Source organism: Monodelphis domestica, chromosome 8 (assembly GCF_027887165.1).
Source record: "Monodelphis domestica isolate mMonDom1 chromosome 8, mMonDom1.pri, whole genome shotgun sequence".
Taxonomy (NCBI): domain Eukaryota; kingdom Metazoa; phylum Chordata; class Mammalia; order Didelphimorphia; family Didelphidae; genus Monodelphis; species Monodelphis domestica.
This window is the reverse complement of record NC_077234.1, coordinates 76490247-76513874: the sequence shown is the minus strand read 5'-3', so window position 1 is coordinate 76513874 and position 23628 is coordinate 76490247. Positions and strand designations below refer to the sequence as shown.

The window sequence follows — 23628 nt, the reverse complement described above, 5'->3', positions numbered from 1 at the left end:
CTATAAATGAAAAGAGTTCAAATAACATAAGAAATTAAAAGATCATAATATATAAGGGAGAAATGTCTAGTGCATCATACATTGTCTCTGAACTACATAATCAGAAAAAATTAATTGTCACACCAATTTGCTCATAAGTGTAATTACAAGAAAATTTGATTATCTTTTTAAATGTAATTTTGTTTGCTTAATTGTGTGTTCTTGGGCGAATGTGACCCAATGTATCCCTACTTCAAGAAGTGACGGCTGCTTAACATTCAGAACTACAAGCTGTGCTGGAGACTTTGCCCTTCCTTCTCTGAGGAGAAGAATTAATTTGTACATCCCAAACAGGCACTGCAGCAGGAAAAAAAAAAGGTTTTAAAAATTACACCTCCTGGCAGGATGAGCTAGAATTTCCTATCATAGATTTATAATGTGGGCCTGGGGCCCAGTCCAAGTCTTTATTTTTTTCCATCTTTTAAGAAATTTCAACAACTGGCTTAAAAAACTAAAATTTTACTTTCCAGAAGAAATGAAGTTAAAAAAAATTTAAAAAATTTTAAAAAACAAATTTTAGTCAGTATCTAACTACATCTTCCAAAGTCAACCAAAAAGCTTTTAAACTCTTTTAATGTTACTTTTTTTTCATGGATTTAGGACCCATCTGCAAAAGGAGTAAGTGATTCCAAAATACTTTAAAAAAAAAAACCTTACCTTTCATCTTGGAGTCAATACTGTGCATTGGCTCCAAGGCAGAAGAGTGGTAAGGGCTAGGCAATGGGGGTGGTCAAGTGACTTGCCCAGGGTCACACAGCTAGGAAGTGGCTGAGGCCAGATTTGAACCTAGGACCTCCCATCTCTGGGACTGGCTCTCAATCCACTGAGCTACCCAGCTGCCCCCCCCTAAAATACTTTTTAATTTTATTTTCACATCTGGGTACAAGCTGAATGACATCACTGTCAGCCATCTTGTTCTCATGGAACTTTAAATATGAAGTCATATGTTTTTGCTTGCTGAGTGTTGGAGAATCACATTTCTCTGATTGAAGGGGAAGAGCATGGCAAGGTGCCATTTCATACCAAAAGAAAAAAAAAAGAATGACCTTGAATAATATTGATGCTTAGTTCGGAAACTTTTACATAAGGACTTTCCTAATTATTTAAATGAATCACATTGTATTGATTTTTCTTTTTCATTTTTAATTATTTTTCCATTAAAATATATTTTCCCATACATTAAAAAAGGAAAGTAAAGCTCTTACATATGCATAGTCAGTAATAAACTAGGTAAGCAGAAGACTGAAGATGAATCACATAAACTCCCATCATCCACCACTGAGAGGAAGGTCTTAAAATCCACAATGATATGTGCATATTTGGATAAGGGCGATATAGGAATTTGTTTTGTGGAATGATTCATTTTGGTTGTGAAGGCTTTTTTTTTAATTAGGGGATTTGTTGCATGTGGGAGAGCAAATAAAACCTTTGTAAAAATAATTAATTAATTAAAAAGAAACAAATATGCTCAGTCAAGCAAAACAAATACCCATATTGGCTATGACAAAAATTATTTGTCTTCTTATGGTAATGTGAGTTCATCACTTCCTTGGAATCATGTCTGGTCATTGTACATATCTTAAACATCTGCCTTTAGCATAATACTTTTTAAAAGAAACTAGCACAAATAAAAATTCCTATATTATGTTTTATGTGATGAATAATGACTAAAAAAGATACTACAATTCATACCTGAAAGATTATATTTGTTAAGCTATTAACCAAATCATTTATTATCTACAGAAAAAAAATTCTAAATGATACAAAATGTCATGGGAAAATGTCTGAGCAGTCTAGTATAGCAGAATTCTAGATTTATAATTACTGGACATGCATTCCATGCTGAGCTCTGACAGCATTTGTGTAACTTAGGTAGGGCCATAACCTCTGTGGACTTCAGTGTCCTTCTATGTAAAAAAGGAGAGAATTAGACTAGATGATATTTTAAATATCTTTGAGCTCTGTTTTGTTTTCTATACATAAAAAACATTAGATATATTCCTTAAAATTTTTGTTAAAATTACTAAAATTTAGTAGAACTACTATTTAGTAGAACTAAAAATTCATTATTTCTATTGAGTTCAATATTCTGCTCCAAAAAAACAATTATTACCATATATAATCATTTTAAGTCAGAGAAAGCATGGTATTTAGTATTTTCCTACAATTTATAAAAATAAAAATTTGAAAATCTCTTCCCACTTTAATATGGCAACAACCAAAGCATGTTTATGAAACATGCACAATGGTGACCTAGATTCTATAATGACCTAGCCTTGTTTATAAATTGTCTTCTCAATATGACTTGTGATCATATCCAGAATTAATGGAATTTATATTATGCTACTATCAAATAAATTCATCACAATTTATGACTGTGATGTTATTACAGTGATACCATGTTAAATCAATAAATAACATATAAATAGATAATGTTCAATTATAATTGACCACATTCAAATAAATATGGCCAAATAATATCTTAGGTTACTTCAACAATAAATAAAATGTATGTAGTGGTTCAACACAAGACACATTTTCTGTAATGATCAGTGAACACAAAAATATTTTTTTTTACAATAGAGAATATCAATTTTAATTCTGGGAATTTCCAAAAGACAAAAAATTGCTGCTTTTCATGTATCTATAACTTTAGAAAATTAGGTTTTCTAAATATTTTGGAAATCTGATTTGGTCCTTCAAAAGATGAGTGAGTTACAAGACATTATCTTTAATCAGTGAAGGAAAGGGTGGAGGTTTTTAAGTGATTTTGAAAAGTTCAACACATAAGTGTAACATCAGAAGCTAAGCATCCTCAGTTCCTTATTCCCATGCCAATCATCTGACCTTTAGTCATGCTTCTGATGAGTCTCCACCTCACAACCAATAGGTCTTGAAATATAAAGGAACTAAATTCATAATTTAAAAGAAAAACAGATTGGTTATTTTAAGTACTCATATTATTAAAATTGTCATTTGTAGCATCCTGCTTCAAGTAGAGTTCCAAGGATGGTAGGGTTTTTTTTTTTCTCTTTAAGTTCAATGAGCTTAGACTTCTTATGCAAATTTATGCAAAAACTGCTCCAAGTTGATACCATGCTGCTCTCTTCAAATCCCATGAGAAATGTCTTACTTATCAGAGGAGAAAGATCCCCTGTGTTTTACAGAGCAAGACAGAACATGTGGAATACGTGTTGAGGAAAAAAATAATGAGCTGTCCTTTCGATGTGGGAGTGATAGAAGGGAAGAGGAGTATGCATTCCAAAAATACTAAAGTAAAATATCTAGTGATTTATCTACAATAATTCCTAAAGTGCAGCATCAAGGGTTACTATCTTATATTTTATTCATCTCCTAAGGTTTATGAATTAGTCAGACCCAAATGATATCTTTATATGCAAAAAAGCAATAGTTTTATTATCATTACACTGTAACGAGGCTGTAACTTACTTTCAGAGGTTATGGGCAAAGCTCCCAACTGAGATCTTAATGACCAGAGACAAATAGAATAGTGAAGAGGAAGAAGAAGGATATTTCATAAAGAGATGAAACAGAGCAGCTTGAATATGAAAGATCAGTGATACAGTTCAAAGGACCATTCAAAGAGGGTGAGAAGTTGTTGTAGTTAGCATGTAGGATCCGATACATTTTCAAGCAAGGAAATCCATCGTGATGAATTCCCAAGGAAGCTGAACTACTAAATGCAGTTGGCATATAAATCTGTATTTTTTTCTTTTAAATATTATTTTATTTGGTCATTCTCAAATGTTATTCATTAGAAACAAAGATCTTTTTCTTTTCCTTCCCCCCCACCCTCCCACTGGCGATGCGTGATTCCTATGGGTATCACGTGTTTCCTCAATGCAAAAATCAATAACATGGAAATGAGTTTGGATCGGATAAATCTGCATTTTTTAATGTTAACTTATATAAACAAATAAAAAGATAGCTCATACACTGGATTGCTGACCTCATAAGTATAATTATTTCTTTTAAGGCTACAAAGTATAACCTCTACTGACTATGGAATCTGACTCCCTCCCCACAGTGGAACTTGAAATCATCTCAAACCCAGAATTGTGAACCCACACCTAGATTTCTCTAGGGCCCTTTTCTTCTGAAACATTTTAGATTGGGGACTGAAAGTCTATGCAACAAGCTATGCACTTACTGAGTATACCTTAAGTGCCGACATCTTATCTTGAGATAAAACATTTAAATTGATGCAGAATATGCATTCAGCTTAGCTCTTGAGTACTTGATCAACACAAAATTCTATGTTGACCACCAGGGACTTATAGCTATAAGAGCCAAACCAAGCCAAGTCCTCTGTGAGTCTGGTTTTGAGTATCAATATTGACTCTGGGTTCCAAGGAATGAATACACCCTATTCAGCTCTTACTTTGTCTAATCTCTGTTGCAAGTTGATTAAAGGAAAAATTTTTCCCTTCAATTTCTAGCCACCTATTCTTTCATAATTCACATTTCCCCTTGCCATCCTATTCCATTTTGAATTCTAAGAATCATTACAATGCTGTTAACAAACATCCTTTTACTTTACCCTTTTCCATTTTTTTATACTGAAAGAATGATTGACAAAACTGTGGTTATTCAGACTTGATTATTTGGAAGACTACTTTTTTTTCAAAAACAATGAGTGAAATGAGCCTGCCACTTCAAGAAAAACAGCTGACAATATTTGTTGCCAGTCATAAAATTCAAGCTTTTAAGTAAAAATTAGAATTTGGAAAACCTGTTAATGCCACTGTGAATCTGACATGTTTCCAATAAGAAGAGGCTTTTCTTATTTTGTTGGTGATTTTATTAATGAATTTTGATATTATATAATGAGTTGTGTTAACGTTTGAAAGATCTACTTAACTCAGAGAACCAACAGTTCCAAATGACCACTACATGATGTTATAAAAGCATGAATGAATAAAATATCCATTCAATGCAAAACAGACCAATGGATTTTAAGGCAACTAAGTAAGAAAAGATATCTGACTTATTACATTTAATCTTTAAGAAACCACCTGTTTTATTTTAGCATTAAATAATATTAATTACAATTATTTGAAAAGCCAATTAAAATACTCCTTTTTTAGCTACATATCTGCATGTAGCCAAGTTGTTTTCAAATCCTTCAATCAGAACAAGCTCACAGCATTCTGAATGTAGAAGCAGATTTGAGAACCTTGTCTCTTTTATTAATCCAGAAGGAATTTTCCAAATTGTAATGTCATGCTTTAAACAAATTTTTTTAGAAAATAATTGTCATAAAAATGTTATTTCTGTTAAGATGCCATGGGTTTATTATTGCTCTGTTAAACTAATAAATATGTTTCTATTTTACCCATTTTAATTTTAACATGTTAAATATTATTGATTTTATTTCATTGTCTTTGGTGCCTTCTAAAAAGATATAGTCTCTTTACTTATCTATTTTGATTAATTTTACTTTTCCTTTTGACTTTTCCTTTTTTTTTATGTGAGATCATGATTTACTTTGTTGGGCTTTGTTTTGTTTTGTTTTTCTTCAGCTGCAGTATAATAATTTCTGCCCCTGCCCTTTATTTTTACCCTCTTGGTGGCTCACTTTTTCAAGTATTTTTCTTCTAAACAATATATTGTTGGATTTTGCTTTCTAATCCTTTCTGCTATCCATTTCTGTTTTATAGGTGAATTTTCCCATTTACATTCACAATTATAAATATTAATTGTATATTTCCCTCCATACATTATTTTCTATTTGTCTTTCTCTTTTTATCCTGTCCTTCCTCTAAAGTCTGTTTTGGTTCTGACCACTGCCTTCCTTTACCCATGGTCCCTTTTATCATCCCCCTTTCTTCTTATCCCCCCTTCTACTTCTCTTTTGAATAAAATAGATATGTATAAACACTTAAATGTGTCTATGTGTGTGCAATTTCTTTAAACAGGGTGCTCAAAAAGCTTAAATATACTTTTAAGCTATTAAAATCCTATAAATCATGAGATTGAGACTTTTGTCAGAAAAATGAAATTTTTGCAAAAGTTTTATTTTCTCTATTGCTTTCTTTTTAATATAATCTTTATAGGATTTATTTGTGCAAAAAATTTAATTTTATGTCATAAAAATCATCTATTTCATTTTCTATGATACTCTCCATCTTTTGTATGACATTGAATTTTCTTCTATCTATGGCCCTTAAAGGTAATTTCTGTCCCCACCCATATTCTCTCCTTTATTTCTGGTGAGACCATTGATATTTGATGATTTTCCCAGGAGTTTTTTTTTATCAAATGCTGCATCTTTATCACAATAGTCAGGATCTTTGAGTTTAATGAATTCTAGGTTGCTAGAAATATTTGATTCTGTTTGTTCCACCATATTTTTAATACTTTTGAAACAAATTCCTATTTGAAACCTATCACTTTTGACATCACTTTTCACCACTCAGCCAACAAACAGTTAACTTGCCAAGACAGTCTTAAGGTTCTTTTAGTGTATTCATTTAAACAGATGATTTATACTGGTTAAATTTTTATTATGATATTATTGTAATCATGATAGATACTTTTTCAAGCTATTTCTGATCTTTTGGCATCAATATGTTCTCTAAGTAGGCCAGGTTAGAGTTATCAATTGCATATATTCTTTTTTCTTTTACTTTCATGTTAATTTTGATATTTATTCTAGTAAGTCAGTGTCTTAATTGTCAATAGACAGTTCAGAAATAACTTTCATATCAGTAATGAGGGTAAAATCCTCAATGGTCACAGAATTAGAGTTGGGATAGTCCTTAAAAGGCAACTCCTACCTCCTCATTTCACATATGAGGAAACTTAAGGCCAAGGGAAGATAAATTATTTGTCTTGCTCATAAATATCTGAGGCAGGACTTCAACTTGGGTCTTCCTAATTCCATACCCAGAATTTCATCTACTGTACCACCTAACTTTTTAATATATGTTTCAGAGGATCATAGATTAAGAGCTGGAAGGGACATCAAGGGTGATCTAGTTTAACTCCATGATTTAAAAAATATATTCATTTGTTACATTAAAATACTCACTTAACTCTTTCCCTCCCTTCCTCCAATTACAGAAGATATCATCTGTCAAAAAGATATATGTATATATAAAAGAACTTCTTGCTTACTTCTAATTATCAGTTCTTTCTCTGAAGGTGGACATACACAATTCATTCTTCAAAGAGTATCCATATTGTTGTATATGAAGTTGTCTTGGTTTTGCTCATTTCATTCTTCATTATTTTATGTAGTTCTTTCCATGTTTTTTCCAAAATTAACCTGCTCATTATTTCTTATGGCACTACAGAATTCCATCAAAATCATATGCCACAACCTTTTTAGCCATTTCTCAATTGATGAACATCCCTTGAGTTTCCAGTTCTTTGCCATTACCAAGACAGTTACTATAAATATTTTAGAACATATAGTTACTTTTCCTTTGAGCATAATTTCAGATTGCTCTCCAAAATGGTTGGATTATTCCACAGTTTCACCAGTAGTGAAACCATTTTCCCACATCCCTTCTAGCATATGTCATTTCACCCTTTTATCATTCTAGTCAATCTAATAGATGTGAGATGATAGCTCAGTATTACTTTGATTTACATTTCTCTAATCAATTATATTTTAGAGCATTTTTTGCTATAATTATACATAACTTTAATTTCTTTATCCAAAAATTTTCAATTCACATCTTTAAATCATTTTCATTTGGAAATGACTAACATTCTTATATTTATAACAAAAGGTATCTGTATATATTAGATATCAGACCTTTATCCAAGAAACTGTTTATAATTTTTCTCTGAACTTACTACTTTCCTTCTAATCATTGCTATGTTAGTAATGTCTTCAATCCATTTTACATATGAGACTTTATGTTCAAAGGGAAAGAGATGGGTGTTGGATTACCAGTAGATGAAAATGGTGGAAATGGCATTTTTAGTTAAAAGGAAGCTAATATATAAGAACACAGAAGTAGAAAATTACAGACTATATTCAAGAATGGAGACTATTCCAATTTGGCTTTGAAATCAAACAATTCAAATTCATTTTGTGTATCAGATTAAGAGGGAAATGATGGAACATAATGCAGAAGTTAGTGTCTACCCACAGAGGATTTTTAATTTCTTCCTATGAAATTTTTACTATCCTATAGACAATGAGAAAGTATTTGAGGCTTTGGTGTTAGGAAAGTGATCAGAGCAGGGCTTTGCTTTAGGAATATTGTTCTTAAGAGTGTGTGTAAGATGTATTGAATAAGGACACAGAGAGAGATATGATGGAACATCAATTAGAAGAATATTGCAGTAGCTCAAGCAAAGAGTAATGGAGGTTCTGAACTAAAGTGTTGGCACCAGGAATAGAAAGAAGAAACAAATGGGAGAAACATTACAAAGGTAAAATCAATAGAATTTAGCTATTGATTCGATGTTTTCAGACAAAGGAAAAAAGATTCAAAGGAGTCTGGTAACTGAAAGGACTGTAACAAGAATTCTAGAAAGAAGGAAGCTGGGAGAAAGGGCAGTTCAAAGAAAGGGTTATGAGATCTAGAGCTGGTGAAAACAGTCTGATGTGACAACATACAGGCAAGAGTTGAATCCATAAAAGTAATGAAATCATCAAGGAAGAGAACAGAGAAGGACTAAGACCAGGGAAAGTAGAAGAACCAATTTATAGCATTTGATATCTTTGAAATGTAAATGAGGCTATGTGATTCAATATTTACTATTAGGACCAGCAAAGGAATTGCAATTTCTCCATTGAACTAAACAGGGACGCATAGAAAAAAACAATTCAACACAAGTTCACTTTTCAGATATTGGATTCAAAGGTTTAGTTTTAAGTTTAAATATCTTATGCCTTATTCATTCATATTCCAGAAATCATAGTGTCCTGATTTGGCATTAAAATATGTTTCTATGCACCTATGTCACAAAAAAGTATGCTATAATATATCCAAACATATCAGAAGGAAACACCAGTGCAAAGACAAAGATCTCACACATGAATATCTGAATTAATACCAATAATGAGAATGAAAATGAAGGAAACTCACTTGAGAATTACAAAATATATCTTTAGAGCTTTTAAAAGAGGCTTAGTGCCAGAGGCAGAATGCATTAGTTTCACACACCATGCTAGTAATTTCCATTTCTCCTTGAATAAAACATAGTTATAAGAATTGCCCTTATAATACAAAGGTTTTTCAAGTGCTCTGTTGGGCCCAGTTCTTTTGACTTGCATAAGTTCACTGTCTGGGCAACAGGCTGAGCTTGAAACAAAGTTAGACCAACATATGCTTACCCCACTTGTTCACATATACTTAGGAAATCAATCAATCTATAAATAATTGTTGATTAGCTCCTGTGTCTTAGACACTGTTTTTAGATACTGAGTAAGCAGAAATGAGGAAGGTATGGTTTAGTAGTAGTTAGAAACTTGCATGGAGCTAATGCTCACTCAGTCTAGCTAGTGAGATAGCGTATGCACCTATAACATAAATATGAACAATACAAGATAGTAAAAGGTAAGAACTTAATGAGAGTTAATCCCCTCTCCCTAGGAATTTTGACTAGAATTCAAGATGGTGAAATGAATTCCCACCAGGAAACAATCTGTGATCTGACTCAATAACTGTTAATATAATTTTATATTCATTTCTATAGAATTATTTAGTCCTATTTCCATCCTTCATTACTTCATTATTGGAGAACTGACAAATTGATATAACCTTATAATTAGAGCTTCTGAACATGTTTATGTCATAGACCCTTTGGCAATCTGGTGAAGTTTGTACATCTCAAAAATGTAGTTTTAAGTGTTTATAAAACTCAATACCCAAGTTTACAAAGAAATTCAATTATACTTTAGTAGTTATTAAAACATTTTTAAAGTTTATAGACCTCAAATTAAGTTTCATGGCACTGTATAATGGCTCTTTGGTCCCTTCATGGTTGCCAGACTGTAAAGGGTAAATTTTATGGTTGTACTGAATCCATATATTTTTAGTTGGTTCCCAGAGATTTAAATTCTAAATCCCAATGGAATACTCAAGTCAAAATGGAATTTTATGGTGGTTTACTTACAATAGAAGGAAGAAATTAAGAATGAGAGCAAGATAGAGAGGAAAAATGGAAGAATTGCTGCTCCAGTCTGGTATGAATCAGGCAGGAGCTCAGAGGCTTCAGTCAAGGTGTCTCTCCGGAGGCTAGTGACTCCAGAAAGCCAAGGGAAAGGGAGTCCCAAAAGATGGCCTTTCCAGAGGCTGTTGTCTCCAGAAAAGTCAAGAAAATGGAACCAGCCTTATCATTCACCACATGATCATCTAAGGGAAGCAGTCTCAGGTATCATGCTCAAGTTGCTCCACAGTCAAGTTCCACAACCAAGTCCTTGTCACAGGAAGTGATGTGAAATATAAAGGCAGTTCTTTACGTCAATTCCTGTGTCTTACATGTACCAATGATAGCTTAAACTTGGCTTTGGACAACCCAGGAGGTCAGTCAGTTGTTTCTGATTTGTCACTTGCTAGCACACATGGGTCATGGACCTTCGTCCCCCACACTTAATCCTTAAGTGGGGTGTATACATTCCTGGTTGATAGAATTCTGAAGACTAAGCAGGGTGGGGTAAATCTAAAATTCACACCTCTATCTAACTCATCTTCTTAAAATCCCAAGCTCTAATATATTCTACATATAGATATATGCTAGAATTTTATTTTTGTAATAATGCCCTTCCTCCAAGAAGGTTGCTGAGCAGTCACAAGACTATATCTACATTATAAAGTTTCCTTAACTAGTGGGCATGAGCTTAGCTGAATTCATCAATACCCTTTTACCAAAATCTTGTAATCAGTAGAAAAGACTAAAGTTTATGGCCCCTAGGGGGCTGAAATCATGTGTTGGCCCAACAAGCATAACTAGACATGCATAACTATGTTATAACATATAATACTTTAAGGCTTTCTAAACATTTTTATTATATATATATATATATATTATTTATATATATGACATATATTATATAAATAATTAATTTAGTTTCACACTCCTGGGAAGAAAATATTCCTGGTATTAATGTCAATTTGAATATGGGGAAGACAAAGTTTATTGAGAATAAGGTACTCCAGTTACATAACTAACAAGTAAGTATTGGAGGCCAGATTTCCAGAGTCCAAAATTCCATCCATTCTTCCATCTTGCCTTTATATGTAGTATCTCCATGTGTAAACTGGAATAACTTTTAAACACTTTTTTCTTTCAGTACAACTATCCTTCACTCAGTTCCCTCAATCTGATTGATCTCATTGCTTTGCATTTTGTGTAGATTACCATGCATCAATTGATATGTTCCCCTCTTTCATCATTCTGAATTTATCTTATGTTCTGTCTCTATAAGTGAATTATAAATTCCTTAAAGATATGGACTATCACTTGGTATTTCTCTTTCCCATCACATTTTCCTAAACGACTTGCATAGCACTTTATACACAATAGATGGTACATCTCTCTGACTAGAATCCATGGCACATATATAGCCATTCTTTTTTTCTAGACTTCATAAACCCCATATTCTTTAGACCAGTCTTGTTAACTTCAAAGTCTTTTTGTGCCCTAATAAAATGCTAATAATACAATGACGATGAATAGTACTTTTTTGTTTATCATTGAAGGTTGATCTCATTTGGACCCAAGACCAATAGTGTGAATTCATTCCAATTCTATTATGTAGTATCTAATATATTTGGGAAGAAGAGAAAGAAGGGGTTACAATGGAGTTACTTCCAAAATAGGCATATGTTAACATCTATTAGGATTTATAAATTTATCTTTATGCATACACTATCCACTAACACAGATTACACACCTTCTATGCCCCTGCATCAGTGATGACAAATCCAAACAGAACCAGAGGCCAGCAACCTGTACATTAAAGATCATGGCATGCTATATATATTCACTTAGAAAATTACACATTAACATTATGTATATTTTATTGTATATGCAGCTAAGTGGCATAGTAGAGCACTAGCTTGGAATCAGTAAGACATCTATTTTCATGAGTTCAAATCTAGCCTTAGACACTAGCTTACTAGCTAGACAAGTCACTTACCCCTGTTTGCCCTAGTTCATCTTATGTAAAATGAGCTGGATAAGAGAATGGCAAAAGGCTCTAATATCTTTGCTAAGAAAACTCCAAAATTAGGTCACACTGAGTCAGACATGATGAATCTTATCTATGATTTATTGTATTTTATTTACTTTCTTAAATATTCCTCAATCACCATTTCATCTGGTCCCACTTGCACTGGGAGTGAAGAAGCATTGATAACTAGTGTTTTGAAACCCACAGCCAACTTTTTAGTGATCAACCTTTCTGAATACATCTAGGCTTGTCTTTAAGGGATAGGCATTTAGATCATCACCTAAACCATACTTGAAACCTTTCTGTCCACATTAGACCTGCAAAAACTGAGTTCTTTTCTGATATTATTTTCCAGAACTCAAAGTTTCAAAGTTATGTCAACATCACATTAAGGCATTTGCTTATTTTAATGAAGGATTTAAACAACTCTGTGTGTATGTATACACAAATATTATATACATTTATTTATGTGTATACATGTATTATTTATATATGCTTTTTAAACATTTTATATGTTTTCTTCCACTATCATCTTTATTTCAAATATGTTCTTCCCATTTTCTACTCACATATACCTCTCTTATAATAAATAATAAAAAAAGAAAAGAAAAAAAGGCAATCCAGTAGAACTAAATAACATACCTCCTCAATCTCAATGTATATGCAATTATTTGTACCACTCATTTCCCACCCCTGCAAAGAAAGGAGAAAGATATATTTTTCATCTCAAATCATTTTAATTATGACATTCAGTTTGGGATTTTTCCCATTTTACATTGATATAATTGTTGTAACTAATCATTTAAGCTTTCCATCTTTAAACTCCCCTAAAATAGACTATTTCCTGCATAAAAATAGAATAATTAGACCACACATTACTTCCTACTAACCAAAGACCAGAACAAATATTTCAGTTTTACAAAATTCCTCTGATTTTGACCAGTCATGTGATATCGATAGTAATATAGCATAGAAAAATAGCTGTAATTGATGAAGCTGTCAGTTAAAGGAGGCATCCTAGGGAATAAGGGAAAGACTTTTTTGAGGAAGTGGCTTGGAACAGGAACTCAGCACAATTTTCATTAAGGTCAACTGGGCATATAATAATAGTCAAACATCTTTTGTGACCATTTATTCATCTTGGCAGATGATAGAGGCTAGCCTTTTTTTCATTGAAGCCTGTAATAGTGTAAGCTTCACAGAGCTTCAGGTGATCTCACTTATGAAAAAAATTATTACTTTATTACTTTTCTTTGTTTCTCAGAAAGTTGTAAAACTATAAACTTTAGAAAACAACTTCATTTCATTAGAGTGACTGAAAGATATGTAATCAAACAGATTGGTAAATAAGAAAGGAAGATAGAGAATGATGACTAATAGCTGACATTTACATCCGACTTTACTAATCACAAAATATTTTAAATGCATCATTTCATTTAGCATACATTGAAAGTCAGAATGGTCCAGTTGGAAGAAACATGACCTAGTATCATCCTAAGACCTAGGTTCAAATCCTGACTGTTTTATTCACTATGTATGTGGTCTTAGGCATAGTCACAAACTTTCTTGGTCTCAGTTTTCTTTTATTTAAAATAAAAGAGTAGGACTCAATGGCCTCTCTGGTCCCTTGTCCTAAATTAAGATTTTATGAAAATTGTATCACCTTATTTCTATATCCATGACTTTTAATCCACTTTGAAAATATTAAACTAAAAAGAGTTACTTGAAAAATATAGAATTTAAAATCCTCTTTTAAAATATGTAAGGGCTAAAACTAGCATCTCTGACTCACTTTTGTCACAGCCCAGACCCATCATCATAGAGGATAATCACTTGCCATCTGGTACTTGGTAAATAACACCCCCCAGGGAATGTTGAGGTCTCTGAAACTCCTCTATGATTTTCCCCAATACCCCCTACCTGAAGAGATCATTTGTTCCCTGGACATTCTCCTTATTCTGATTCCCTCACTCATTGAACCTAGCTCTTTTATCTATTCACCCCAGATGGATGTCTAGAATACCTCCATCAGTCCTCAGGTATGAAACAACGTGTTTGGTCCTTTCATGCTATTCAGACCCAGCCTGAGGGACTCTCTTTAATGCATCAATACTAAAAATGTTTGGAAATGCTAATATTCCTTCTAATGAGCCTAAACATTTTTATTATAGTTATACCTTAATACTGAGTTGCAGGTCATTACCTTCACATATTGAAAGCAATTGAAATTTCTAGGTTTTAATACCTCTGCCATTTGCTTGATGACCCCATAAGGTTGTTGTGTTTTTTTTTCCTTTTTGCACAGTTTCATAGAATGTTAAAGCTAAATAGAATCTTAAAGTTCATCTAATGCAACCCCCTCATTTTATAGACAAACCTAAGACCTAGAGATTGTGACATACTCAAGGTCACCAGGATTCTAAAGATAATTATTTTCCAGCTACAATAGGATTTTAAGAATTCTGAAATAAGTAGCATGGCATAAGTACTTGGGCAAAAACTTTGACTTATATTTAGATTATAATCATTTCAGAGGAAGTATCTTTAGACATTTAACTTAATCTCTCCAAACCTCAATTCCCCTACCTGTAAAATGGGGATCATAATATTTTTCTGGACTATTTTAATAGGACTGTCAAAAGGATCAGATGAAATGATGCATCTAAAAGCATTCTGAGAAATGCAAAATGCTATACAAATGTAAAGTACCATCTTTATAATCAATTATCATTATCACCACTTTGAGTTCTCATCAAGTAGCATGTAGTTAACATTCACATGCAAACACTATACTAATTTCTTAACATTTAAATCAACTCTCTCTCCCTGAAACATTTCAAAGGAAATTTCCTTTAAAGAAAAAATCATTATTATTATTAAATTTCTCAAATATACTTTTTGTGGTTATTCTCATATTTGAACTAATTGCAGATTATTTTCTGAGGACCAGTTTTCTTGAGTCCAAGATATAGATTTAAAATTTTTATTTTTCATGTTGTCATGAAAAAAAAATATGGAGCATAAATATGTAAATTTTGAGATTATATACATGTATTATAAGAGGAATAGTATGAAGAAAGTCCTTTAAAAGAAAATAGTCATCTAGTACAATTGTTTCGGTCTGGTGAAGCCTGAAGACCCTTCCTTAGAATGTTTTAGATGAACAAAATAGAATACATAGGATTAGAGAGGAAAGTAATGATACTGAAATGTACTTTTCAAGGGCCAAACTAGGCGGCTCAGAAGATAGAGAGCCAAGTCTGGATATGGGAATTCCTGGATTTAAATCTAACCTCAGACACTTCCTAGCTGTGTGACCCTTGGTAAGTCATTTAGCCTCCATTCCCTGGCCCTTACTGATCTTATATCATAGAACTAGTATAGTATTGATTAATTCAAAGTTGGAATGTAAGAGTTTAAAAAAGTTATTATTTTTCTCTTAAATTCATAAACTTAAGGTTAAGAATATTTCCCCAAGGACTTGTATTCCTATATTTTCCTTTGGGTGCTGCTTAATGATAGAATAGTTGAGATGCAGTTAATTGTTTTTGGGGACTATTCGATTCTTTAATACTCAAAAACTTCATATCTCTTCATAACATTCTGAAGTATAAATAAGCCATAATAAAAATAGCAAAAAGTCTTGCAATGCCTCAAGAAAGGACTTTCCCCCTCCATTAGAATTAACTGATTTAGCCAGTTGGTCTCTTACCTCATTGTCACAATTCACCAAACATACAGACTACTTCACTAAAATGTTTGGAGCTAGGTCAATCAGTTACTAAAATCTCTCAAATGAAACAGGAAAAAAGAAAGTCAGATTTAGGCAGTGGCAATGTCATCTCACCCTGAGGCTCTGAAGGAAGTCCTACTTCACCCTCATTCAAGAAACCACCTTTAGAAATCCTTTCATTTTCTCATTCACCCAATGAAAAACTTCCTTTAGACACCATGGTTGTGGGCAGATAAACTCCAGAATCCTGGCTCCTAGTTTTTGACTGGCAGGAAGGCCACTACACATGTTGTCAAGAGCGTAGTTGTCAGTGATCTCAAGACAGTAATGATTGCCCTTTCCTTCATGGTGTTTTGTACCTTGGACCTTGGGCAGCTTGCCACATCCCATCTATGGCTCCCAAAAGCACAGAAAATATAGAAAAATAGATAGAGATATATGGGGTAAACCACGCAGGAATGTTGGTCCAACTACAGTTTTGCCACAACTAAGCCTAATATGGCTCTTGTGCATTCACTCTGCTATCAAGAAAATCATCTGTAGCTACAGCATAAGAATGAGTTTGGAAACACTGGTCCAGAAATTCTAGCGATAACTGCCTTTACTTACTTCAGGTAGGTAGGCTCTGTGTGGGGAAGAAGCTGATATAGTCATTATAGCTGCTGCCACCTCCCTACCCCCGTAGTTCAGAAAGCATCCTTTTTCCTAGGTTTTTGTAATCCTTAGATTTGAAAGATTTTTTTTTGGAATTTCTAACCCAATTCTTCTCTGCCATAATTTGCCATTCATCTTTTCCCTGCTTTCTGACTGTGGAGAACAGCAACTCGGTATCATTATAATACCTGCTCATATACTTGAAGATGGTCCAAGTTCTCTGTGTTCCTTTGAAGTCATAAAAAGATTAAGCATTGCATTTATTAGATTGGTGACAAGACCATTGCTTTGCCAGTGACAACAGTTACAGAATTTAAAAAGAAATGATAGTTGTTTCATCATTACTCTCACCTGGATCCACTCCATCTGGTCACATTAGTAAACATATCTGTGTCCGTCCAACCCACCCCCTTTTGTCCTTCCCATTTCCACAGTTTTGTGGCCTTTTCAAGTACTTCTCTTTCAAGTTGGAGCTGTTCGAGTGTGTGCCACCTCTGTATAGATTTATGTCTTCTGTCTCTGTCTTTTTTCTGGTCTGTCAACTCCTCCGCGGTGAGTCTGTACTGCCTGAATCATCTACCCCCTCTGCACTTGTCAGTGCCAGCTTATAGACTAGCATCACCAGGAACCAGAGAAGCTATCGTGAACTTGACAAAAAGACTTGAACATTTAACCTAAATTTTTAATGGTGCTTGTTGTCATCAATTCTGTCTCAAAACAAACTTTTGTGAATACTTTCTAGAATAATCAAAAGTGGCGGGGTTGGGGAGGCTTTCTCCTAAAACTCAATCTGTTGAGAATCTGTCTCCCGAAACAATAGAATTTTCTGTGTGTTTGAATCAGGTTATCCCTTTGTATTTTAAGAAAAAGAAAACTGAATTTTTTTGTTTTTAGAGACTAGGGATATTGTGCCCATGTATCATAGTTCTTAAGCTGTAAGATTTCAGAAGCCAGCTGGTCCAGCATGTTCATTTTAAAGGTGAGGAAACTAAGGCCTAGAGAGGTTAGTGCCTTAGTGAAGTTCAGTCTTTTCTGAAAATTAGTATACGGTATAAATAAAACATGATTCATAGTAGTATATTTTTTCTCTGATGTACAGTGGAAAACTTTTATTTTTTTAATGCTTTGCAGGGCCATATGATTGCTTCCTGTGACACTTGCGGTGTGACAAAAATATGGGACTTTCGGAAACTTCTACCAATGGTGTCTATTGATATAGGTCCAAGCCCGGGCAATGAGGTGGCCTTTGATTCATCAGGTAGGATCTTTTCTCTGCTTTTGACATGAAGATTGAAATTTAAGGATTTGATGTTGCAGAATTTTATATTCAATTTCGTACTCCAGTTATAGTCCAGTTTCAGCCCTCCTAACTTCATATAATCTTTGTTTTATGACTTTAAATATAGATATATATATATATACAAATGTTCATTATGGAATCATTATACATGAATGCCTATATTTGTAATCATTATGTATATATGTTTATGTGAGGATGATGTGAGATAGGATGCTAAATAGAAGCCATGAATATTTACCACAATGTTTACCTATCATGCATAAAGAAAGATTTTCTTTTTTTTCCAGTTTATAGAAAAACAGTTGTTGTTCTTGCTGTTCAAATCCATGATTTTCTTCTACTGGGCCTGTTTGGTTTTTGCATTTTTTTAAGCATTATGCATATCCCAAAGGCTTGCTCTTCCTAAGGTTCTCCTTCACACCATCACAGAACACAAATATCAGAAACTCAGATCTCAGAGTCAGATGTGAAGTGGATGAAATGGGATCAGGGTCCTCATTGGGCCACAGGCTTTGAGCCCAGAGGCTTTGCAGTCCCTGAGAAGTGATGGGATGACCTCTCTTCCTGTGACTTCTCACCATGGGCTTGGCTTTGAGAACTGATCTCCATTCTTACAAAGAGATTTTCTAAGATGTACAACAGCCTTTTGGTCTAACTCTAGTTGAAAGGCCAGTATTTAAATGCTTACTACTATTTAATCATATTTTCATGGAAATATAAATTCATGTCCTGAGAATCCATTTGAAATTACAATTTTTATCTCTTTATGTACCTGAAGCAACTCAATTACTTTTGATACTTTGTAAATATTAATTATTTTTATAGGTGTGTCTTAACTGTCTACATAATTAGAGATTTTGTGTCACCAACTTCTGGCATCTTTTTTTTCATTCATTTAATAATGATAATATTTATAGTCCAAATTTTCTTTTTTCAGTAGAATTTCTGGAATTATTAATGATTAAGATTATATAGCACTTGACATAATCCACCACAATGCTAATGTAACTGTCTATTAATGTGATTGTAAATACTGGATCAGTATTACAGTCACATAATAATTAGTAATATTTTTTTGACAAAAAATAATGTTATAGATACTATGGAATGCATGGTCCCTATACCATGAGACCTTTCTTCTAAATATCATAATGTTCTTTGGTAGTTTTACAAAAGATTTATAAATAAATTACATCAGAAGAGGGAAGAGAAGTCCTCTTTGATGAGAAAAAGGTAAAGATATGGTATGGGACAGATAGGGAGACACAAGTAGACCCACGGTTAAAATGAATCACTTTCTCCCATCAGTATTTGTTCCTTTTGATTCTTCAGTGCAACAAGTATGGGTACAAGTTACATAATTACCTAATATGACTTTCCTTTGCACAAATATTCTCATTTCTTTATAACTACTTTTCATATTTAATAAATAATTTGACTTTTGAATGCAACAAACATAATTTATATAATCATTAGTGAATAGTTTTAGAAAGTAAGATACTGGTTGTGATCAGTTTAGCAGTTTTAACAAGATGATTATTTTCATTAAAAAACTGATGATGCCCACTGAATTAAAGGTATGTATATGTATATGTATGTAAATATATTAGTATTTGTATGTATATAAAGAGGACATAATGAATGTATAAAACATATAGATTTAAATAATCTATTACATGTTACATAATTTTTACACAGCTCCTATTCATCTTTGCCTTTTATACATGTCATAAATGTAACTAAAAATTGCCTCAGTTTTAATAGCTGCATACTTTTCAGTTAATCTCTTTTTTATTACTTTTATTTGTTGTCATGTTATGGAATTTTAATGTGAAGATATTAAGAATGTTAAGCAAAATGTCTATTTGTCTATTTCTACCTTATTCTCATTGAAGAGAATAATGTTATGTAGACCACTGGCTGGGCCAACTGAAACACTCCTTCTCTTCTTGATTCATCTGTATTCTGTATTTCATTTACAATATGCAGAATATACAGCCAGGAACTGAATATCTAGAGTTGAAGAAGATGAAAGAAATTCTACTATCTACATTACATATATTGAAATTCTGCATCATCTAAATTTATCTTTTTTAATTCTGCCTGAAAGTCTTTGCATGGATTGATTCCTAGATCTAGAATTCACTTTCTCCTCACCTCTACCACTTAGGATCTCTATTTATATGTATTTTTTCAATGGTTATTCTATGTGCCTTCTCCAAAACAAGTCTTTCCTGATTCCCTTATTGTTAGATATCTCTCCTTCTAGTTCATATTATCATGCATATACTTACCTATCTCTGTTTATTTGTACTGCCAGTAGTCCATAAGCTCTCCAAAGTCAGGGATTATTTTTCATTTTGTCTTTGTACACCTGGGTTCAAAACCTAAGTGTTTTTCTCAACGTTTTACTGTCTTTCGCTGCCAATGTCTGGCCAATTGTCAAGTCTTGCAAATTTATTCCTCCATTTATACCACAACCACCCTAAGTCAGTCTCTGTTCACTTCTGATCTATTCTATTGATATAGTCTTCTAATTATTTTCTCTGCATTTTATCTCCTCCCCCTGTACTCAATTCTTCAAATGGCTGTCAAATTGAAATTTCTAAAGTCCTGGTCTAAACGTGTCATTCCCCTGCACAAGTAAATCCAATGACTCCCTATTGCCTATAGGACAACTATAAACTTGTTTGATATTTAAGGTACTTCACATTTCCTCTCAGGCCTGTATTTTCATGTTGATTATATTTTTATGTTTATTTATTTTTAAAATGTTATTAAATTTAAATAATTTTATTTATTTTTATTTATTTTATTGTATTTTGTTCCAGCCAACCTATTGTACTCTATTTCTTCTAATATAACTTTACATCTCATATTTCCCATCTGCAAGCCTTTGTACAAACTGTTTTTTCATATCTTCCATCATGTTCTCCATCATCACTTATGCCATTTAAAACCTCTTCCTTCCTTTGAGGTGCTACTCAAGAGACCACTCCATCACTGTATATTTATTTTGTGCAAATATAACATTTACAACATGAAAACCTGTTGCATATCCTATTAGAATGTAGGCTGCTTGATCTTTTCCACAAATAACTAATGTGGAAAAATGTTTTATATGATTTTTTACTATCTCAGGGAAGGAAAGTATAGGAGGGATTATAGTAGGAAAATAGGAACGAAGGAGAGAATTTGGAATTCAAAACTTTAAAAAATTAATGTTAAAACTTGTTTTACATGTAAATGTGGAAAATAAATAATATTTTTTAAAATAATATAGGCTCCTTTAGTGCAGGGACTCTCTTGTTTCTGTATTTGAATTCCTAGCACCTAACACAGTACCTATCTCATAACAGATTTTTTTTAGTTTTTGTTGATTGATTGATGGATTGGATTGCATTAAATTAGATTTGATTTGATTTGTAGGATGAAACCCATGACTAGGATATGATTCTGGAAAAGTACATCATATTTACATAAACAGTATAGATAAAAATGAGCAGAGAAGAGGAAGGCTGTTAACACTGTATTTTAATTAGACATATTCATATGAAGAAATAAAGGAACCAGAAAGGGAAAGCATGGTAATAAGCATTTCAGTAAAGATTGTTGGCCATAGAAAGTAAAGTCATATTGTTATTGAAATAGATTAAAGAACATCTGGACAGAAAGATGAAATAGTTGAAGTGCCTGGAAAATAGTCTTGCTATAACACAACATATGTTTTCCTAAAATCACTGTACTATACAAAATTGAACAATAACAACCACAGGGCTTATAGGGAAAATAGGGTTAGGAACATAGCACCCAAGAACTTTAATAGTGAAATATTTAAAAAAGATAGGAACTTAATAAAAATGGCAGCACTTTTTATACACATTAAATGGTTAAGCAATATACAAATATTATAATAAATAATGATGGTACCTGCAGTCTTGGGCTATTGCTCAGGTTGCCCTGGATTCCAATAAGATTAGGTTGGCAAAGTCAAGGGCTAAGAGGGAGAGGGCAGCCTTGCTGGACCACAGCTCTAGGTCTCATTTAATTTAGGATAAGTGTGTGTATATACTTCCATAAATACATCCATATATTCATATAAATATATACATATATGTATTATACACATCCATATGTATATGCATGTGTATATGTATATATGTGCATGCATGTATATGTGTGTGTATCCACTTATATACTTTGCTAGCCTAGTTCTGTTGGAACATGATATGGACAGCCCAAGTTCAGTCTGGTCCAATACACACACACACACACACACACACACACACACAGAGTATATATACCCAAATTGAAAGAGACATTATATATGTGTGCATATATAAAAATGTGTATTCACTAAGTATCCCAAATTGAATGAGTCCTTGAGCATATGTCTATCTGTACACCTACATATGTAAAAGTTTGCTAGATTTTTACTGTTTTTCATGAATGAAATCACACATGAGCAAATATGAAATTTTCATCATACTCAAGTTGTCCCCCAATATATCAATCACATTGGAACAAATTTATATTTTCAAAACAGGTGTGATAGCAAAATTGAATATAGGTCACAAATTTGTTGCAGGAGCATCTTGTATTTAGGGGAAATTTCAATTATTTAGGCATCTGCTTGAATTATCTATTTATCTGTTAACAATGTTTTTACTTACCTTAATAATAATTTAATCCAACATAAGGTGGAAGAACCAATAAATGAAGGGAGCTAGTATTCTGCATCATATTCTTACCAACAAAGAAAAGTTAGTGTTTGAGATGGAAAATATAGAAACTCATTGGGGGAATATCCATTCCAGCTTTAAATTTTGATGGAAGAGGGGGAAATGAGTCTTGTATGATGAGCACTGTAAACTTTAGGGGAAAAAAACACAAATTCAAGGGGTTAAGAAGGATAAGTAGAATTGTGAGGTCTATAAAATCCTACCTGGAAGGCTCTCTTCTCCATCTCTGTCTCCTGGATTTCTTCCTTCATTTAAGACTCTGATTAAACTTCAGTTTCTGTAGGAGACTTTAACCATTCTTTCTATACATTAGCTCACCCCCATATCCAATCCCTTCCATGTTATATTGCCTTCCATTTATACAATTTATCTGGGATGTATACAGTTATTTGCCTGTTTTCTCTTCCATTAGACACTGGGCTCCTCAAGGGAAAGGACCTTGCCTCTCTCTGTACCCACAGCACTTAACAGTGATTAGAACTTAGTAAGTGTTTAATATATTCAGGTTGACTAACTCTTAAGTCTCTTACAGCTCTAATCTTCTGTTATTCTGTTCCAACTCTTACTCATTTCCAATGCTTACTACTGACTTCCTAAGGCGGTAAACATCCTTCTCCTGGACTTCTCTATGTAACACTTAACTACAATTACCTAGCCTTTATCATTTTTCTACCTTGAAACGAATACTTGCAATGATTTCAAGACAAAAGGTAAGGGATTAAAACAATTTGTAACATTTAATTATTAATATAGGGAGATCAACTTGGTATTTTTTCCTTTTGGGATATTTGATCAAAACTCTTTGGAGACCACTAAGCTAGATCATTAGGAGTCAGCTACATGGCTCAGTGAATACAGTGCTGGATCTGGAATTAGGAAGACATGAGTTCATATCTAGCCTCAGACACTTTTGATCTGTGTGACCCTGGACAAATCACTTCACTTTTGATTGCATGGCATAAAGGACCTCCTATAAAGGGAAATGGCAAAGTACTTCAAT

General features: G+C 33.0%; 1 protein-coding gene across 3 annotated transcripts in view; it reads left to right on the top strand.

The window, feature by feature from the left end:
* Positions 1–23628, top strand: part of SPAG16 (sperm associated antigen 16) — a 1430359-nt gene that overhangs the window by 1066741 nt on the left and 339990 nt on the right. For all 3 annotated transcript variants that reach the window (XM_007501789.3, XM_056807933.1, XM_016425102.2), the window contains one exon: positions 17718–17844. In XM_007501789.3, the coding sequence (XP_007501851.1) occupies positions 17718–17844 (127 nt within the window). The remainder of the gene's footprint in view (positions 1–17717; positions 17845–23628) is intronic.